This window comes from Rattus rattus, chromosome 3 (genome assembly GCF_011064425.1).
Source record: "Rattus rattus isolate New Zealand chromosome 3, Rrattus_CSIRO_v1, whole genome shotgun sequence".
NCBI classification, from domain to species: Eukaryota; Metazoa; Chordata; class Mammalia; order Rodentia; family Muridae; genus Rattus; species Rattus rattus.
The window spans coordinates 60,640,729-60,659,064 of NC_046156.1; the positions used below are offsets into that span (position 1 = coordinate 60,640,729).

The window sequence follows — 18,336 nt, forward strand, 5'->3', positions numbered from 1 at the left end:
AAAATTCAGCATCAAGTCCTGGCTTTGCTTCCAGAGAAGGCTGAGGGTTGGGACGCCTGAGCCCAGAGCCCGAGGCGGGGCGGGGGGTGGGGCAGCTGGGTTTCCCCAGCACCTGAGGGCGGGAGTACTGTGAAGTCTCAGGTTTCAGCTGGCTGGCAGTTGCCTGTCTGAAGGCTTCTCTGTGCCTTGGAATTGTACAGAGTGTCTCTTGTGGCTTTTTCTCCTCCCTCCTTTTTTCCTGTTGACTCTCCCCATTCGACTCCATGAATCACAGGACTCCACAGGAAAGCAGCAGATGTTGACTTTTACTTCTTTTAAGCCAACGTCAGCTCTCTCCTGTGGAGCCGGGAGCAGGCAGGAAGGTGAGAGAGCGTGTGTGGGCAGCGGTAGAGGGTAAATTTTTTCACTACCACCCCCAACCCCCCGGGGAACTGTGAGGGAGGACAAAGGGAATCTGAAAGGGGTCAGGAACAAAATCTTTTGACTCCTGGTAACGGGGAAGATAGAGCCCAAAACAAAGACCCAGTGCTGGCTGTGGAACCGGTCAGGAGGAGGGAAGCACAGGGTGGGGATGCTATGTGTTTTGGTGCCAGCCCGTCTCTAAGGCAAAGCTTCATCTCTTGCCAGAAGTATCCCCATGGCTCAAAAGTCAAGTGAGGCTGCAGGTCAGGAGACACTCTCCAGCAGCATCTTTTCCCCTTTGAGCCTCCAAGCATCATTTGGATACAAGTCTCTTGAAAAGGCTGCCAAAGTGGGCTTCTGAGCCTTCCGCAGTCACTGCTCCAACTTCCCTTCACTTTGTTCTTCTTTGGGGATTTTCTTGCGGGTAAAGAAGCCAAGCTATAGAGGAAAAGATACCAGTCATTGCCAGATGCCCTCCAACTTATCGGAGGGCTTCGCTTTTGTTCTGTCTCCAAAAATGAGACTCAAATTTATTTTATTTGGCTTGGGTTAATTCAACCATCATTTGTAGAATAGAGTCAAGGAGAGTGGACCATGGCACCCTGCCCCCCCCGTCCCCCCCTCCTCCTATCTAACCGACTAGCACATAGCCTGTCCTTCCTGACAGAATAAGATGTTCTTCCACCCACAAAAGCTGGCCTTACCTTCCACAGGCAGAAGACAAGGAGAGCAAGCAGGAGCAGCCCTCCCAGGACGCTGCCAACCAGGATCCACAGGGAGATGAGGGTAGGGAGGGTCTGAATCACCTCCAAGTGGCTCTGTGTATCAAGAAGAGTTTGTTTTGTCCTGTCTTGCTTTGCTTTGCTATTCCACACTTTGCTTTTGAGGTGGCTTTTTGTGGGTTGGTTGGTGGGCTGGTTTGGTTTTGAGGCAAAGTTTCATTTCATGTCCCAGGCTGGCCTTCAACTCATGGCAAGCTTCCCCTCGCAGGCACCCCAGTATGAGAATTACAGGCATGCATCACCACGCCTGACTTGTGTTTTACATGCACTCTTTAATTCAGATAGCCTCACTCAAAGTCATCACAAAGCCAGCCCCTAAATAGAGTTAAAAAACAAAAACAACCCAAAACCTCTTTCTACTTAAAAACCTTGAAGCAAGAAGCAAACCCCAGGGAGCCACCCCTTCTGCCTGATGACTGCAGCCCCACGGAGATAGTTTTACTCTGAAAAATCCCATTGTGGGGTAGGAGAGATGGGACCACGGTTAAAAGCTCTTGCAAAAATGTTCTGGGTTTGGTTCCGGCACCCACATGGTGGCTCAAACCCATCTCAGTTCTGGGGGATACAGAACTAAGAGGTTCTGACCCCTACTCACTTGGTACACTTGCCTGCAGGCAATGCACTGATACACACAGGGGGGGTTTGTTTTTTGTTTTTTGGTTTTGTTTTTTTTTTTTTATTTCAGAGCTGAGAATTGAACCCAGGACCTTGCGCTTGCTAGGCAAGTGCTCTACCACTGAGCTAAATCCCCAACCCCCACATAGATTTTTTTTTTTAAAAAAAAAAACTAAGTTGAGGAAAAAGAGGGAGAGAAAGGTCCTTTACCCAACCCATTGCCACTCTTCCCACAGCTCCAGCCTACCTCACGCCACTGGGAGGCTTCGTTCAGTAGGAGGACACTGCCCTCCTCAGTTCCTAACTTGAAGGTGCTGACCACTGTCACAGACTTAAACTTGGCCTGTGGAACAAGCAGTCAGGAAAACATTTAACCTGAGCCATCATCTGGTAGTGCGGAACCCTAAGAACAAGGCTGAAGCTCCATGGACACAGTTACCAGGGCCCTGAAGACCAGAAGATGTTGTTGGAAATCAGTGGGGGGAAAGAGGAAGGGAAACTGTCAGCGGATGGTTCTGTGCACTGTGTATTCAGAAGCTGAGCACTGTGCCCAGAGATCTGGTTGCAGTTGGGATGTTGGCTTTGTCCAATACCTCCTGTCTCGATGTCGTGTAAAAATTGTTTTCTATCACCTGATTGGTTAATAAAGGGCTGATCAGCTATCAGCTGGGCAGGAGAGGAGGAGGCAGGACCTCTGATCCCAGTGGGAGTCTCTGCTGGAGACCAGAGAGAGGATTTCCCTGCCTCGGGAGATGAGAGAAGGAGGGGAGAAAGGAGGGAGAGGGAGGGAGAGAGAGATTGATTCACTGTCAGGACTCAGAGATAACCAGCCACATGCAGGCATAGAATAGCATTACAGGTTAGTATAAGTTAGGATATAAGTTATGAGCTAGTTAGGGAGCAAACCTAGCTTAAGGCCTAGGCATAAATAAGTCTCCATGTCATTCATTATTCAAGAGCTGAGGCAGGCTTAGAAAAGCCCTTACTTTTACAGGAAACAGCTAGAAAGCCTGTTCTGCAAATACACAGTTTAAAGGAAGTTGAAAAAAATTCCCTTTCTGTTCAGGAACCTCCATGGGGCTGAACCTTTCTATTCTGAGATCAGAGACATGTTTCCTACCAACTCCCACTGATACTAGGATCTGAGTAGGTCGAGCGTCCTTCAGCCTTCATGTTGAATCTTGGTGTCTGCTGCAAGATATTAAGAGATATAAACTTTATCAACTGTTGTGTTCAGCGGTGGGGCCTTTGAGAAGTGCTTGCAATGAAAGTGGAGTCTTGAGAATGAATCCTGGTGGCTTTGAAAGAAGAGCAAGTAAGAATGGACGCACATAAGCCCAGGTGCCTGCCTTATGACTCAACGGTGACCCCACAAAAGCTGAGCTTAGGAGAACATGATCTTGAACCTAGTATACCTCGTGTGTACAGCTTTGTCTTTCTCCACTGGCCTGTAAGATCCTGGAAGTTAAGGGCTGTGTTTGATCAGCCTTTGTGCTGCCAGTGTCTATGACAATTGTGTAGTGTGTGTGTGTGTGTGTGTGTGTGTGTGTGTGTGTGTGAAAATCAAGACAACAATCTTGGGTGTTAATCTTCAGGTATCTACTTTTGTCCTTTTGTTTAAAACGGGGTCTGCCCTTTTTTTTTTTTTGACAGTTCTCATTGGCTAGCTGGCCGTTAACTCATTATGAAGATCAGACTGGCCTTGAACTCACGGAGATCAACTTGTCTCTGCCTTTAAGTGCTAAGATTAAAAAGCATTTGTTTTTATTTTTTTAACTTTGTCATAAGGTAAGACTAGGGGGCAAGTAAACTTCTAGGGATGCACCTGAATTGTTCTCCTACTTCACACTGGAATTACAAATACATGTCACTTCATCCAGCTTTCCATTTTCCATGTGGGTCCTGGGGTCATGCCCTCTAGTGGCTTCTTCTTCTTCTTCTTCTTCTTCTTCTTCTTCTTCTTCTTCTTCTTCTTCTTCTTCTTCTTCTTCTTCTTCTTCTTCTACTACTACTACTACTAGTACTACTACTGCTAATCATGGTGGTACACATCTCTAATCCCAGCACTCAGGAAACGGAATCAGTTCAAGGCTAACTAGAACAATTCACTGAAGTCCTGGGGATTGGGTGGAGTGGAGAAAAGGTTCAGCCAGAAAGAATTTGCTGCTCTCAAAGAGGACCAGCGTTCACTTCCCAGCACCCAGGTTAACTGCTTGCAACTTTAGCTCTGGGGCACCCAATGCCTTCTTCTGTTCCCTGGCAGCACTCACACACATGCACACACATGCATCTAGAAACACACATATGCACAAATAAAAATAAATCTTGAAAAATAAAAATAAAAATAATAAAATGTCTGGGGGTGATCAGAAGTAGAATGTTTGCCTCATGTCCCAGAGGCCACTGAGACAATCCTCAGTCACACACAACTGAACCAAACAGGAGAACTTGCCAGACTTTACTCACCTAAGCCATACTGATAGCCCAGTGGTCTTGCAGTACTGAAGGTGGCTGCTACATGTAAATACACAATATAACCTCCTAGTGCTAAATAGACATTTACAATTCAGTGCTATTTCCCTGCTCACACTGACTTCTGAGTGCCTATCATATAGTGACTTCAATTTGGAAGTCATAGACCCCTCTCTCAATTATGCAATCTTATCCCATAAAAATCCTATAAGTAATAGCAACTATTGTATTCATTTGTTTGACAAGAAAAGTATTAAATACCTGCAAAGAGTTAGACATGGTACATCTTAGGACTAGTCTTTTTGGTGTTGACTTAACAAAGTCATTCCTATAACAGGTACTTGAAGTGTGTGTGTGTGTGTGTGTGTGTGTGTGTGTCTGGCTGGTTGGTGTAGGACTTGCTATGTAGACCAGGCTAGCCATGAACTTTGAATTCACAGAGATCCACCTGCCTCTTGAGTGCTGGGATTAAGGAAGTTCACCACCACATCTGACTTGGTGAGTTATTATATGTGGGCATTCTATCAATTGATCTCTAGGATGGCGATAAGGGACACTATGATGGTTTGTATATGCCCCGCCCAGGGAGTGGCATGATTAGAAGGTGTGGCCCTGTTGGAGTAGGCGTGTCACTGTGGGCATGGGCTATAAGACCTTCATCCTGGGGTTGGGGATTTAGCTCAGTGGTAGAGCGCTTGCCTAGCAAACGCAAGGCCCTGGGTTCGGGTCCCCAGCTCGACAAAAAAAAAAAAAAAAAAAGAAAAGAAAAAAAAAAAGACCTTCATCCTAACTGCCTGGAAGCCAATCTTCTCCTAGCAGCCTTCAGATAAAGATATAGAAGTCTCAGCTCCTCCTGCACTATGCCTGCCTGGATGCTGCTACACTCTTGCCTTTATGATAATGGACTGAACCTCTGAACCTGTAAGCCAGCCCCAATTAAATGTTGTCCTTATAAGAGTTGCCTTGGTCATGGGGTCTGTTCATAGCAGTAAAACCCTAACTAAGACAGACACCAAATAGAGGAAAACACAAGGGTGGTTGCTATGTTCCAGTGAGGCCTTTCCTTATGTCCATCTCAGTACCTCCTTAGAACAATTCCACAAGCTGGGTATCATTGTTCTCATTTTAAAGATCAGGGAAAGATCAGGCATGGTGGCTCATGCCTTTAATTTCAGCACTTGGGAAACAGAAGCAGATGAATCTCTGTAGGTTCAAGACCAGCCTGGTCTACATAGTGAGCTCCAGGACAGCCAAAGCTATGTAAAGAGACTCTGTCTCCAGAACAAAACAAAACAAACAAATCAGGAAAAAAGATTAGGGAGATAAAACTACTTGCTTATGGCAAACAGAGGAGGCTGAACTTAAAAATGAATCTATGTGCCTCCCAATCTGTGTTAATGTTTCAGATAGAAGCAGAACGGAAGACCAGTTTACCCTCCGGAAGAATTCATTGTGAACCAGCCTCAGCAGTCCGACAGAGATCTCAGTCCCCTTAGGCAGCAGTCCAAGATGGCACCTCACCGCCTGACACCGAGTGTTACTGCCATTCTATCAGAACAGAGACAAATCAGGACTCTGGAATGGGATGACCCCACCTCCCATTGCCACGTCCCACCCACCTGTCACCAAACAGCAACCTCTATTTGCATTCCTGTCCCAGACACCTTCCTGTGACTCCTACCAGTCTGCTTGTGTGCTGAAGCTCCTCTGGATGCACAGGGAATCCTGGGGGATCAGTCAGGTTCTGCACTGTGCAGCTCGCCTAGAGAAAGATCCAACCTGAAAGATCCCCCTGGACAGGCCACTCCTATAACCCTTCTAATGGAGAAACCCTTTCCTCCCTCCCAAGCCACAAGTAAGAATGGTTCCAAGAAGAGGAGCCCGGAGAGCAGCAAGTCAGCAGATGGAGGGTTCCGCACACTCCGGCCCAGACTCACATTGCCAGAGATGACTTGAGATAGTGACAGGAAGTAGTTACCCCCATGGGCTACAGCTGGAAGGAGGGCTGAGACGACGAGACCGCCGACCACATGGCAACCAAGGTTCTGAACCTGGGAGAAGAATGAGAGACAGGACCTGCTTCATTCATTGCTCTTTCAGCCACTCAATGCCACGAGAGACTCTTCTCAGTCTTTTTCCACACACCCACCCCTAGGATGCCAAGACCCCTCCAGCTTCTCACCCTAAGAGTGGTTTTGAATTCAGGGCCAGGGCTCACTGGGAGAGCCCTGTAAGGGTGAACCTCATACCGATGCAGAGTGGACTCACTGTGCAGACACCAAGCCAGGAGGCATAAGGTCACAGCCATGACACAGACACAGGACAGATCGGCATACAAACATGGATTCAGGGAAGGTAGGGTCAGCACGTGGATAATGAGATAGGAGAGGATAAGAAGGAAATTAAATATAACACAGGTGTGATTTAAAACAAAAACCCCATATTTGTTTATCCCAGTTGGAATGCTCAGAACCTTAAGAGGAAAGGTTGACTATGAATGGGAGTGAGGACCAAAGACCCAAGGATTGGGGTTGGGGATTTAGCTCAGTGGTAGAGCGCTTGCCTAGGAAGCCAAAGCCCTGGGTTCGGTCCCCAGCCCGAAAAAAAAAAAAAAAAAAAAAAAAGACCAAGGATTGCATTGCAGGGAATGCTAAAGCACAAGTTGGACAGCAAGAAAACACAACAGATGTCAATGTGTCGATCGGGGTCAGAACCCAGCCAGGCGCCCAGCCATACCTGGAGAACATGAGGTGAGGTTCGTATCGGACGTAGGCAGAGGTCTGAGCTGTATTATCTTGAAGGGTCTCGTTCCTCTCTAGGCTACTGCTGCAGAGCCAGGGAGAAAGTTTCGCATCTCAGTCCCCGCTCAGGGGCCCTCTCTGCCAGTCACCCACTTCTCTGACTTTCTGAAAGGGGTGGGTAAGGGCTTGGGGGAAGCTCCTTTGGTCTCACCTACTGGCAGTCAGCCTCACAGAGACCTGGCTCAGGAGGAAGGTGCAGCTAAATTCAAACTCTAACAAGAAGGACACCTGAGGACAAACGACATGGGTGGGATAATAATGAACCTTCTTCTGGAAAGCCCACGGAGGAATAAGAGCCCATGCCTCTCCCAGAACTCCGTGCCCCATGGATCCCAGGCCTAGGTTTCTTAGCACCCTGTCCTCATCCTGAACCCAGTTTACCTTGGCCCCAGCCTGGAAGACGGGATGCCCCACGATGCAGAGCCGGGCGTGGGGGGAAGGGACTGCACACTCCACCTTCACTGATTTGGCCCTCTGAAGGCAGAGTGATGAAGGTGGAAGTTAGAGTTGGGGCTGGAGCCACACTTCCGCCCACACTCTCCACACGCAGCCCTTCTCCATAGCACCCCATAGCTGATGTCCTGGTCTCCCTCCTCCTTTCTTCCTTCACCTCAGTCCCTTCTTCCAAGGTACCTGAGGAGTAAGACTGGCCAGGTGGAGGTTTCTAGAAAAACTGAGACTCAGACTAGTGTTGTAGGCATTCTCCTTCTTGTTCTCCAGGGTCACCGACACCAGCACTTTCTGGCGGCCACCTTGAACCACAAATGGGGACTTCCTAAGAGTAGGAGGCAAAGCAAAGACTAAGAGGCAAAAGAGAATCAAAAGTCTCATTTCCAACATGGTTTTTAATGCCTGCACTTGGGAGGCAGAAGCAGGCGAACCTTTGTGAGACTTAGACCAGTCTGGGCTAAATAGCAAGCTCCACGCCAGCCGGGGCTACCTAGGGAGAACCTCCTCACCACAGCAAAACAAAACAAATAACCCCGCTCCGGCTCCCTGAGTCCCTCCTGGTTTGCCTAGCGCATCTCCATCTAACCTGGAGCCTCTGATGTCCATGTCAGCTTGAAGCACCAGGTCTGTGATACACTCATTGTCAGGGCCACAGTCCTTTGAGAAGGGGATCTAGAAGAGAGTTAAGGAAAGGAGGAAGGACTGGGATGTTTTGATCATCAGAGCCTGAATCAGATTTCACCATTTGCATGTCACCTCCCCTGGCTCTTAAATTCTCTAGGAGGGCAACACTGAGACCCCGGATGGAGGAAGCACTGCTCACCAGCTTCCGTATAGACGTAGAGGATCCCTCGGCCAGCACAGGCCCTGGCTTCGTGGTGTTGTCCAAAGCAAAAGTCACAGTCAAGGCCACTGGCCGGAGGTAATCCGATGTATCCTGAGGGAAACAAGAGTGAAGGGCAGGTCATGGGGAAACGGGATTGGAGGAGAAGCCAGACCTCTGCAGAATAGGTTAAGTGTGATCACCTATGCCCTGGGCACTGTCCCAAGGTTTTCATAGGGATGGAATATAATTCCATACAACTCCCATGAAATAGTTATCAGTATATATCATCCCTTTTTAGCAAGGATCCTGAGATGTGGTGGCTAAGTGACTTGGCAGAGTCCATGGTGACAAGTTATAGAGCTAGGATTCCAATCCATACCATGCTGACCCCCAAATCAGAACGGTCTCAACCTCTCTGTTTCCAATGCATTGCTGATCTGGTTGGAACAACACAAAGCAGTTCCTACCCCATCCTCACCAGTGCATGGAAGTGCAGCTGTTCACAAGTGACATTCCCAACACTGAGCCGGAGCTGCCGTGGGGACAGCCGCTGGCCAGAGCCATCGAATGCTGCACGTGCCCCAGCTGTCCACTCATCCAGTGATGCTGAGAACCGTATGTCTGAATGGGAGAGGCAAGTATGAGGGTGGAGGCAGAAGCAGACACTAGGAAGGGCCAAGACTTGAGGGTTGTCCTAGATACATTGTAACCACTTACTGAATCTGCGATCCCAACGCCCAGGAGTTTGAGACTTTACTTGGAAGCAAAGGGCTGCCGTCAGACAGGCTGCTTCCTGGCCTCGTCGCTTACAGTCCTTCTGAACCACGCTGATATGCGGAGGCATCACATCCAGGGTTGGAATCAGGTGGATGATAGGCTGGGAGCTGGGAACAGGGTGGAAAAGAAGTTCTAAAAAGGAACAGTACAAGCCGGAAGTACACGGAGCTCAGTGTTAGAGCTCTGGAAATTTCAGAGGAAATGGCAAAGATAAGGGTTGCGACCTTGGTACTTGCCTCCCTGTGATGAAGCAAATAAATAAATAAGGTCTGAATGTGTGACTTTTCACAGAAGCCTGTGACAGGAATCACATAACAATACATTCATTACAATAAGCACTTGTGCCAGACTGGAGAGATGATGACTCAGCAGTTAAGACCATAGGCTGCTCTTCCTGAGGTTTGAGTCCCAGCACCCACATGGAAACTCAAGCTGTAAAACTTCAGTTCTGGGGGATTCTTCTGATCTCTCCAGGCACTGCACACATACACAGTACATAGATATATATACAGGCAAAACATACACATATAATAAAAATAAAGCTCTGTCAAAAACATTTTTTAAAGGTTTATTATAAGTACACTGTTGCTGTCTTCAGACACACCAGAAGAGGGCATCGGATCTCACTACAGATGGTTGTGAGCCACCATGTGGTTGCTGGGAATCGAACTCAGGACCTTTGGAAGCAGTCAGTGTCTTAACCGCTGAGCCATCTCTCCACCCACATTGTCAGAACCTGTATGTGGACTCTCTTCTTCAGTATTTACAATCAGCCAGTGAGGCGGTAGTGATTCCTTTCACTCCGTGAACTAGGAATTTAGGCATCAGACTAGCTGACCGGGAAACCTGAATGTGTGACCTCTGTTCTTACAAGTTGTCCCACTGCTACCTAAGCTGGACTCCTCACCTGAACAGAATGGCTGCCCCATGGGCACCCACAGCAACATCCACAAGATCATCTCCATCCAGATCTAACCGGCCATCCACACTGCGGCCAAAATATCGGAGGGCCTGTGGCATGGAGCCAGCAGCAATCCTCTGAGGAGAAGAGAAAGGAGACTGAGGAGAGACTCACACCACTTTCCTCTCTTCCTGCCAGGTTCGTTCTAACATTCCTATCCATCAAGAAATAAAAAAGCCTTGCCTAGCTCAGGAATCCCTCTACCACCACCTCAGTTTGGTGTGACTCTTAAGCCCATTGGATGATAAACAGCCAAGAACATAATACCCCTCCCCCCTCCTCTCCCCTCCCCCTACCACAGTGTCCCATTTTCAGTTGTTCCTTTTTATGTTGCTTTTAAGACAGCATCTCTTGGGGTTGGGGATTTGGCTCAGTGGTAGAGCGCTTGCCTAGCAAGGGCAAGGCCCTGGGTTCGGTCCCCAGCTCCGAAAAAAAAAAAAAAAAAAGACAGCATTTCACCGAGTAGTCCTGGCTAGCCTGGAACTCACTATGTAGACCAGGTTGGCCTGGAACTCACAGAGATTCACCTTCTGGGATGAAAGGCCTGTGCCACAGCACACTATTTCTTCTCCCAGGACTGCTGACCTGGGTAGGATGTGGCCTGATTCCAGTTTGGGTTCCATGATACAGGTACAGTGCTCCCTGGTGGCCATCCTCCAGAGGTGCCCCCACTGCTACATCACTGAAACCGTCGTGGTTCAGATCAGGAAGAGCAGCCATAGCAAAGCCAAACCGAGAATCCTGGGAGCGGTCTGGCTGAAGGGTTCCTTGGAGCATCAGCAAATTTTGCTTGTAATGGAGAAGGGATAAAAGGCATTGCTTATCTGGTGACCTTTACCCCTCAGCGAGCTCTCAAATATGTGTGTCTCCCTCTTCTGACCCTTCCACCATCACCCACTTACATCTTACGGAGTCTCGCTGATTCTTACCTGGCCCACCACATACACATAAATGCGTCCAGTCTCCTTGTTCTGGGGACCCAGGAACATGGGAGCCGCCACAAGTAAGATATTAGTTATCCCGTTCATATCTGTGTCCAACGGGCAGAGCTCACTGCCAAAGTATGAGCCGATCTGGAAATGATGGACGGTGATGACCCAAGAGAGCAGGGAAGGTGTCTGTGAACTGCTGGACTCAGCAGGAAGCCTGCCAAGCTGGTCCTCACATCCCTGACAGACTGCCTACCGACAGACTGCCTACCGGAATTCAGCGGCCTTTGCAGCCTTGCCCTTTCCCTTCTCGTCGCTGGGGGTGGGGGGTCTAAGGATCCCACCCTCCCTTGATGATGGCATACCTGATCCCCCTGGAGGCTCTGGGTGACCTTCACAACCCCATCTTTCTTTAGCTGGAAGGCGATAACTTTTCCTCGATGTCTAAACCTCGGTGCCCCTGAGAGAAAGAGCCGGCGCCCTCCCGGCAGAAGCATGGAAGAAACAGAGTAACCTAAAGCCAGGAGGCGGTGATGTAAAAAGGAAACAAGATGAGGTCAGAGAGCAGGGTTTGCTGAAGGCATAAGGAGAGGTCTAAAGAGATTTAAGGAGCTGAGTGACAAACTGCGTGAGTTAACAGGGAGTGCCTCATACGGCCCCCATCCCCCACCCCCAGGTCTCCTGGTCTCTCCCAGTTCCCCACAACTCTCTGTGACTCACCCAGGTAGGCTGCGTGGTTCTGCAACGCAGGGGGAAACTCATCTTCCAGGGCAGTTCGTGGCGGGAAAAGGCGGCGACCTTCTTCAAGCCATAGCACGGAGCCCCCCCAGTCATAGGCCCCCACCATCCCAAAGAGAATCCCATCCTGAAGGCAGAACCAAATGTGGGCACTGAGAAGACAGCAGGGAATTGGAAGAAAAAGAACTTTCCAGTGGTGAGATGCTCACTTTCGGGTGCACTGTGGTCAGAAAGGCATGCATGGAAGGTCAGGATGTGGGCTAGTTAAAGGAGACATGGAGTTATCTGAGTTAGGAGTAGTAGAGGATGATGTAGAGATGGAGGGCTAGGGGACCTTGCAGAGGGTCAGGGTCTGTCCAACCTGTAGCCGGTGGATGGAGAAGCCAATCTCGGACATTTCTAGCCCAAAGGAGCTTTCATTTTCTCCACGGGATCCTTGGGCATGAGAAAATTGCAAGGTTCTATCAGGGGAGCTTGCTCTATTGAACCCACTCTAAAAGGCCCCCAACCCAGCCTTCCATTTCACCAGGATACTCATTACCTTCAAGACCAAAAATCCGGTCTCCCAGCGCATCCACGATGTCCGTCAGCGCGGCCTCATCCGTGACATTGAAGAAGAATCGCTCATCTGGATCACTAGCAATGGCTCTGATTTCCCGAAGAAAAGAGCTGGGGTCTCTCTGTCGCCGGAGATAGTGACCAAGGACCTGCGATCAAGATGGGGTCCATTAGTTGTGAGAAGTAAGGTGTGAGAGCTGATATAGAACAGAGTCAACTAAACAAAGCCAAGGGAGGGAGAGAACAACTGAAGTCCAGGCAGCGGGTAATCCTATTGCCTCTCCTTTTACATCCTGAAAGTCTTTCTTCCTCAGTCTTTCTAGATCCACAGTCAGTTCGTGGTGGGGAGATGACTCAGTGGATAAAGTGCTTGCTACGAAAACCTGACAACCTGAGTGTAGATCCCCAGACCCACACAAAATTCTGGATGCAGCAGCACAAACTTATCTGTAATTTCAACATGTCCCAGACCAAGAAACAGGAAGCCGAGACAGAAGACCTGCCCAAGACTTGTGGGTCAGCTAGCCTGGCTTATTGCATAGTGCAGTGAACGAGATGGAAGGTGAGGACTGATATCTGAGGTTGTGCTCTGACCCACATACATACACCATGGTATGTATGTGCATAGATACACTCGAATACACACACACACACACACACACACACACACACACACACACACACGCACACACACAATACAACACAAAACAAAACGACCGGACTCCATCAAGTCTCACCGCAATCCCGTAACGTGTTACTCTTCCAGCCTCACAGGCCTTTAGCGCTGCTGGAAGCTCCTCTCCGTCGTGAGACTCCCCATCAGTGACAACTACCAGCAGCCTAGCGGCCTCTGGTCTGCCGCCCCGGGACTCACTGAACCCTTCTGTGCTAAGAAGAGAGAGAGAAAAAGAATGAGATATGGTCATGTGTGTGTACGTGCACATGAGCACATGCATACACACAGGCTAACATGCACGTACACATGCATGTACAGTGTATTTAACACCGTCAGCAGTTCACTGAGGTCAGGTGCCTTTTACACCATCCCCCAACAGTGTCTAGCATGCAAACTCTCTGGATGGCACAGAACATATAGAATAATCTGTCGTCAGTGTAAATATATGTACAAGCTTCATCCATTCATAGATTCATTCAGCCAACATTGCACTTGGGTTGGCAAGATCAAGGAAATGGAGAATAGAGACTGGCCAGGTCAGGTAGCCTCCCCAGAGGTTTAGGGTCATGTATGAAAAGAAGGCTCGGGTGTAAGTGATTAAGAAGCTAGGAATCAGACACAGGAGTAGAAGAGATGGAGTTCTGTATGCGGAAACAAAACAAACAAGGAGAGACACAACCACAGACACTGTAAAATGCAAATACAGTGACAGCAACCCAGCCTTCCTCCGTGAACTTCTGGCACGAAGATAAGGATAAGCCCCCAGCGCGCCTTGTGATGTGTATACTACTCCAGTCCCTCTCCATCGCCCTGCTAATCCTTCATCTTCCCATGCACGAGCCCTTCACCATGCCTCACCATGCCACCATTATTGCTTGGGCCGTTCTCGTTTCTCGCCCCTCCCTCCGACTGAGGTTCCTCGCTGCTCTCACAACTTCTTCCTTTGTCCGGAAATCTCCCAGGGACCACTCGTGCACAGGGTTCTCCCCGTACTGTACCAGTCCTACCTGAGAATAACAGACCATGTACACACATGGTACGTATGTAGAGGGTGAAGATGGAGGATAAAGGCTGAAGGGAAAGTGAACGCCTAACAGCTGTGTCCAACATGCAGCCTGCGGGCCCCAGGCAACTACACCCATCAAAGGGAAGCTATCAGCATGGCCCCCACACGATCATAAACTTGCTTCAAACATTATGAAATCTTTGTTACTTTTTGGTAACTTAATAGCACAGCTCTTGAGCATGAGCTCTGTAGAAGACAATGTCCTGGGGTGATGTTAAGAGGTCGGACATGCCACTTACACTGAAGGGACCGTGAATGTTTGTCTCTATCCCTCCAATCCCATCCATATCTCTCTCTCTCACCTGTATCTGCTCCGGATCGATAAACAGTCTTCCTACCAGCCTCCGAAGGAAAGTCTGAACTTCTGACCAGGGATAGATACTATTGGAGCCATCCAAAACAATGACGACATCCATGTATGTAGGACAGCCTAGAAGCGGGGATATAGTAATGGGATACAAAGACAGGGAAGGATCGGCGTGGAGTCAACAAGGAAAAATATCCAAGGAGATCACTGCAATGAAAGCATTTACTGGGGACTGCTCTCTCACTTACAAGGAAAGCACTGTGCTAAGTCCTCAGGGTAGAAATGAATGAAGAAGAGACGGGCAAACATAAAGAATAAAATATGCTCTAGTGAGAAACCTACCGCTACTCTGGGCTACAGAAGACTGAGAGAGCCTCACTTTCCTTTGTGTTTGTGTGGGGAGGGGCAGTATTCGAACCAAGGCTTCTCCTCATGCTCTTCTAATGTGCCAGGGAGGGGAATGTCCAGCAAAGGCCAGTACGTGCCTATTATCCCACTTGAGAAGCTGAGACAAGCAAATTCCAAGTTCAAGGCAGCTTGGACTGCATAAGAATATCTCCCCAAAGGCAGCAGATAACAAAGTATATGAAAGGAATGAGGGAAGAACCTAATAATCGAGAGCTCCATAAGACCCACAAAAATAAGATATTGAAGATTCTGAGAAAATGCACTCAGGTAGAGAACATTGTAAACAAAAGAATTGAGGTCCAAAATTAAACAGCATGGAATGACAATAATGTAAAGGTGATAGACAAGGGGCAGGCTGTGTGCAGGATATTTTTTTTTTTTTTAAGTTGGTAAAACCAGATCCTGGTGTCTTGAGGCTCTCCTAAGGAGTCTGAATTCTAATCTGTTAGTGAACAGGAGCCTCTTCTTCAAGCACTCTTGGGAATGATGAGGATAGCTGTGCAGACCCTCCACCAAGTCTTTTGGTCTGTTTTTCCCACCCAGCATCCCCGTCTGGAAACCGAGCTCTTGGGCCCTCCCAGTGGCTCACGCTGGGCGGTCGGTGCCAGGCTCCCCTGAAGCCGGAATGAAGCATCCACATGGGCACATATTCCAGAGCTGAAGACAGAGCTGCCGCAGGCACGAGACCAGAGAGGGGCACAGGCCTGGTGGATAGGGGACATAGTTATTCCCAGGCTTGAGAGAGGCCTCTCAGAACACACACCTAGTTAAAAAAGAGATGGAGACCACTCCATGGGGCACCCTATCTTGCTCTCTAGGGTTTTGAATTCCTCGTCTCTTCTACACAGACTAATTTCCCTTACCATAATGCTCTTTCTGTTGTTGTTTGGTTAGTTTTGGTTTTGGGTTTTTCAAAACAGGATTTCGCTGCATAGCAGTGACTGTCCTGGAAATTACTCTGTAGGTCAGGCCTGCATCTGCCTCTAGAACGCTGGGATCAAAGGCGTATGCCAGCACTGCCCAGATACCATAATTCTTCCCTGCTCTGAGACTTCTGAGGCCCGTCCTTTAGCTCACCATGAATCCCCCATCAGCATCTGTCTCCAGGAGAGACATCCCGAGGTGCATATTTACAGCAGGCTGAGAGGAATTTCCCAGTTGATAGTCACCTGGTTGGAGTGGGGAGAAGGGGTAGAAAGAATGAAGTCATGGCGTCATAGTTTCCGGTGCTTTCGTTCAGAGTCGTTAGGGAAGAAAACGAAAAAGAATCCATTGACTACAAGGTCTGTCTAAGTCATGGGGGCAAAGAGGCCGATGTCCAAGGAGTCAGAGTTACTGGATGTCAAAACCAGGGGTTAGTAGGGGAGAAGTCAGGCTTCTTCTTACCCAGGTGTCCTTTGGTACATGGAGCACTGTGGAATCCCCCTATAGAGCAACGATAAACATCCCCCTTCCGGTCACCTGAAGGCCCATCCCAGGGGGCGCCCACCAGCATCCTGGAAGGAGAATATGGCTATAAAGATTCAGTGAGCAGAGTACAGGGGAGAGGGAGAGCATGAGATGGCATGAAGCCCTTGGCACTTTCAACAGCCAGCTGGGACCTCTCTACCCCACCTCCCTTTATCGGTGCAATCAGAGTCCTAACCCCATGCTCCCGTTTTCCCTCTCACCATCGCTGTCCACCCCCAACATGCTGTAAGACACTGTATCCAAGTTCAGCTGAGTCCCAACCCCACGCTCCCGTTTTCCCTCTCACCATCGATGTCCACCCCCAACATGCTGTAAGACACTGTATCCAAATTCAGCCTCTGGTGGCCCCGTGAATAGGCGTGGGTGATGCTCATCCAAATTAAAGGGGGAGCAGAGACCTGAGGGGTGAGGAGCATAATTAGCATCAACCAATCAGGTCATGAAGGACCAGAGAGGCATAGCCGGAGACAAGCCGGGAGGAGTGTTTCCACTTCGGTGTTCCTGCTTGGTTACTTAGAAGCTCATCTGGTCTGTGTCAGTGTCTCAGAGCCCCAGGTGGGATGACTGGATGACTCTCTTCCTGCAGAGAGAGGGGGTGAGGGGCAGGGGCAGGGGTCCTAAGGCCCTGTGCCATGCTGAAGCACAGCTGCATTTTTATTCTCATTCCTGAAATCTCATTCACAGACACATCTGGAAAGGTCGGGTTACTCTTGACACATCACTCCTCCCACACGGTCTCCTCTCTAAGCTGTGAGAGTGAAAAGAGGAAGAGGGCTTTTCTGAAGATGCAGAATCACCACCCCTTTCAAATTCTTCCCAAACCCAGGGCCATGGGGAAAAGAAGAGGAGGACAAGGAGCTCCCTGCCTGGGCGTCTCCTCTTTCCATTTCTTTTTGACATTGTCACACTTGCACTCTTTCTCCAAGGTCTAGGGCGCTGGCTCCTTCTAGCCCTGCCAACCTCAGTACTAATTATGTGGGTGGAACCACCAGCCTACCCACACTCACTTTGCCATCTACCCGTTATGGGGCCTACCACCCCCCAAGATTCCACCCATCAATCTGCTCCTGATCTCATCCACCCTACAAAAACCCTTTGCCTACTCCCATAGTTCCTCAAACTTGGGCTCACTCTAGGGGTCCCCAACTGTGTCCTACTGACTCCTTTCTTCTGACCCCAATTCCCATAAAATCAGAGCTGTTATTTTAGGAAACAAAGATTATAGGGCACTAGCAGGGAGAAATTCCAAGCCTCGTGTCCCTCCCATGATTCTCTTCCCCACTGTCTTGCTCTTTGCATCCTAGCAACCCTCCATCCCCCAATATCTAACTCCAATTTGCACGGCGCTCACTTTCAGAAAGGTATTTTATATGTGAGGCTTTTCGCCTCCAGGAAATTGGCAGAGCTATGAGACCAGAACTGTAGCTCGGTCGTTAGGCGAACCCAGAATTCTGACCACATAGTAAGGCATTTATGCCTCAGGCATCAAGGAGCACCAATGGCAGGGAGAAGCAGGAATCGGACCAGCCGATGAGAGACATGTTTCTTTTCTGTATCCTCATGTCTATGGAGTTTAGGACAAAGGTTTTAGAGGATTAGGTACAAACCTTACTCAAGCCAGAGGAAGTTTAGCCCCTGCCATCTGGGAGTCTAAGAATATGAGTGCACACATGAAATATAGTATCGGTATTAACCTCTGACCTGAGCTCCCAAAGACCTTTAACCATAATGGTCCCAATTCTAACCAAGCCATGCATCTTCCCTTCCCACCAGAAACCAAGTTCACTTCCCTCACCTGTCAGCAACGCCAGGGGCAAGAACAGGTGAGGGGTGGAGGGAGGCTCCATGGCTGCTTGTCCGGTCCTGTCCGGGAAGCTGAGTCGCTCTGTCTCTCCTTCACTGTTTTCGTTATTTTCCCTCCCATCCTGCCCCCTCCCACTGGCAGCTAAAAATAAAGTTGGACGGAATGGGAGTGGTGGTGGAAGGGAGCTGTGAGGAGCCCCAGACAGGAGGACAGAGCAGTCTTATTCCAGCCCTCCCTTGGTGCTGCCCCCTGGAGGCCTGAGCTAATATTCAGAGAGAACACGAATTTTGACCC

At 49.1% G+C, this 18,336-nt stretch overlaps 1 protein-coding gene across 3 annotated transcripts; it reads right to left on the minus strand.

The window, feature by feature from the left end:
• Positions 1-290: 290 nt before the first annotated feature.
• On the minus strand, positions 291-18,126 carry Itga10 (integrin subunit alpha 10). 3 transcript variants are annotated; one of them, XM_032896687.1, is made up of 30 exons: positions 18,034-18,126; positions 16,525-16,636; positions 16,155-16,264; positions 15,846-15,937; positions 15,358-15,472; positions 14,356-14,483; positions 13,846-13,994; positions 13,049-13,199; positions 12,295-12,460; positions 12,115-12,188; positions 11,736-11,880; positions 11,381-11,529; positions 11,016-11,159; positions 10,672-10,875; positions 10,033-10,163; positions 9,066-9,232; positions 8,827-8,969; positions 8,346-8,459; positions 8,109-8,194; positions 7,706-7,847; positions 7,454-7,546; positions 7,224-7,300; positions 7,008-7,097; positions 6,454-6,538; positions 6,209-6,322; positions 5,953-6,033; positions 5,706-5,819; positions 2,047-2,142; positions 1,107-1,220; positions 291-840 (listed from the first exon to the last, which is right to left on the minus strand). In XM_032896687.1, the coding sequence occupies exons 1-30, from the start codon at positions 18,083-18,085 to the stop codon at positions 775-777; spliced, it is 3,504 nt and encodes a 1,167-aa protein (XP_032752578.1). In that variant the 5' UTR covers positions 18,086-18,126; the 3' UTR covers positions 291-774. The 3 variants fall into 3 exon arrangements, with proteins under 3 accessions (XP_032752578.1, XP_032752580.1, XP_032752579.1); XM_032896689.1 differs by lacking the exons at positions 15,358-15,472; positions 15,846-15,937; positions 16,155-16,264; positions 16,525-16,636 and having other exon boundaries at positions 18,034-18,085; XM_032896688.1 differs by lacking the exons at positions 15,358-15,472; positions 15,846-15,937; positions 16,155-16,264; positions 18,034-18,126 and having other exon boundaries at positions 16,525-16,612.
• Positions 18,127-18,336: the final 210 nt, after the last annotated feature.

Coding starts and splice junctions, on each gene's coding strand:
- Itga10 (XM_032896687.1), bottom strand. CDS start 18,085: ATGGAGCCTCCCTCCACCCCTCACCTGTTCTTGCCCCTGGCGTTGCTG. Junction 15,473..15,845: donor ATGCTGATGGGGGATTCATG/GTGAGCTAAAGG, acceptor CCTATCCACCAG/GCCTGTGCCCCTCTCTGGTC. Junction 14,484..15,357: donor CCTGGCACCGACCGCCCAGC/GTGAGCCACTGG, acceptor CCCCGCTTCTAG/GCTGTCCTACATACATGGAT.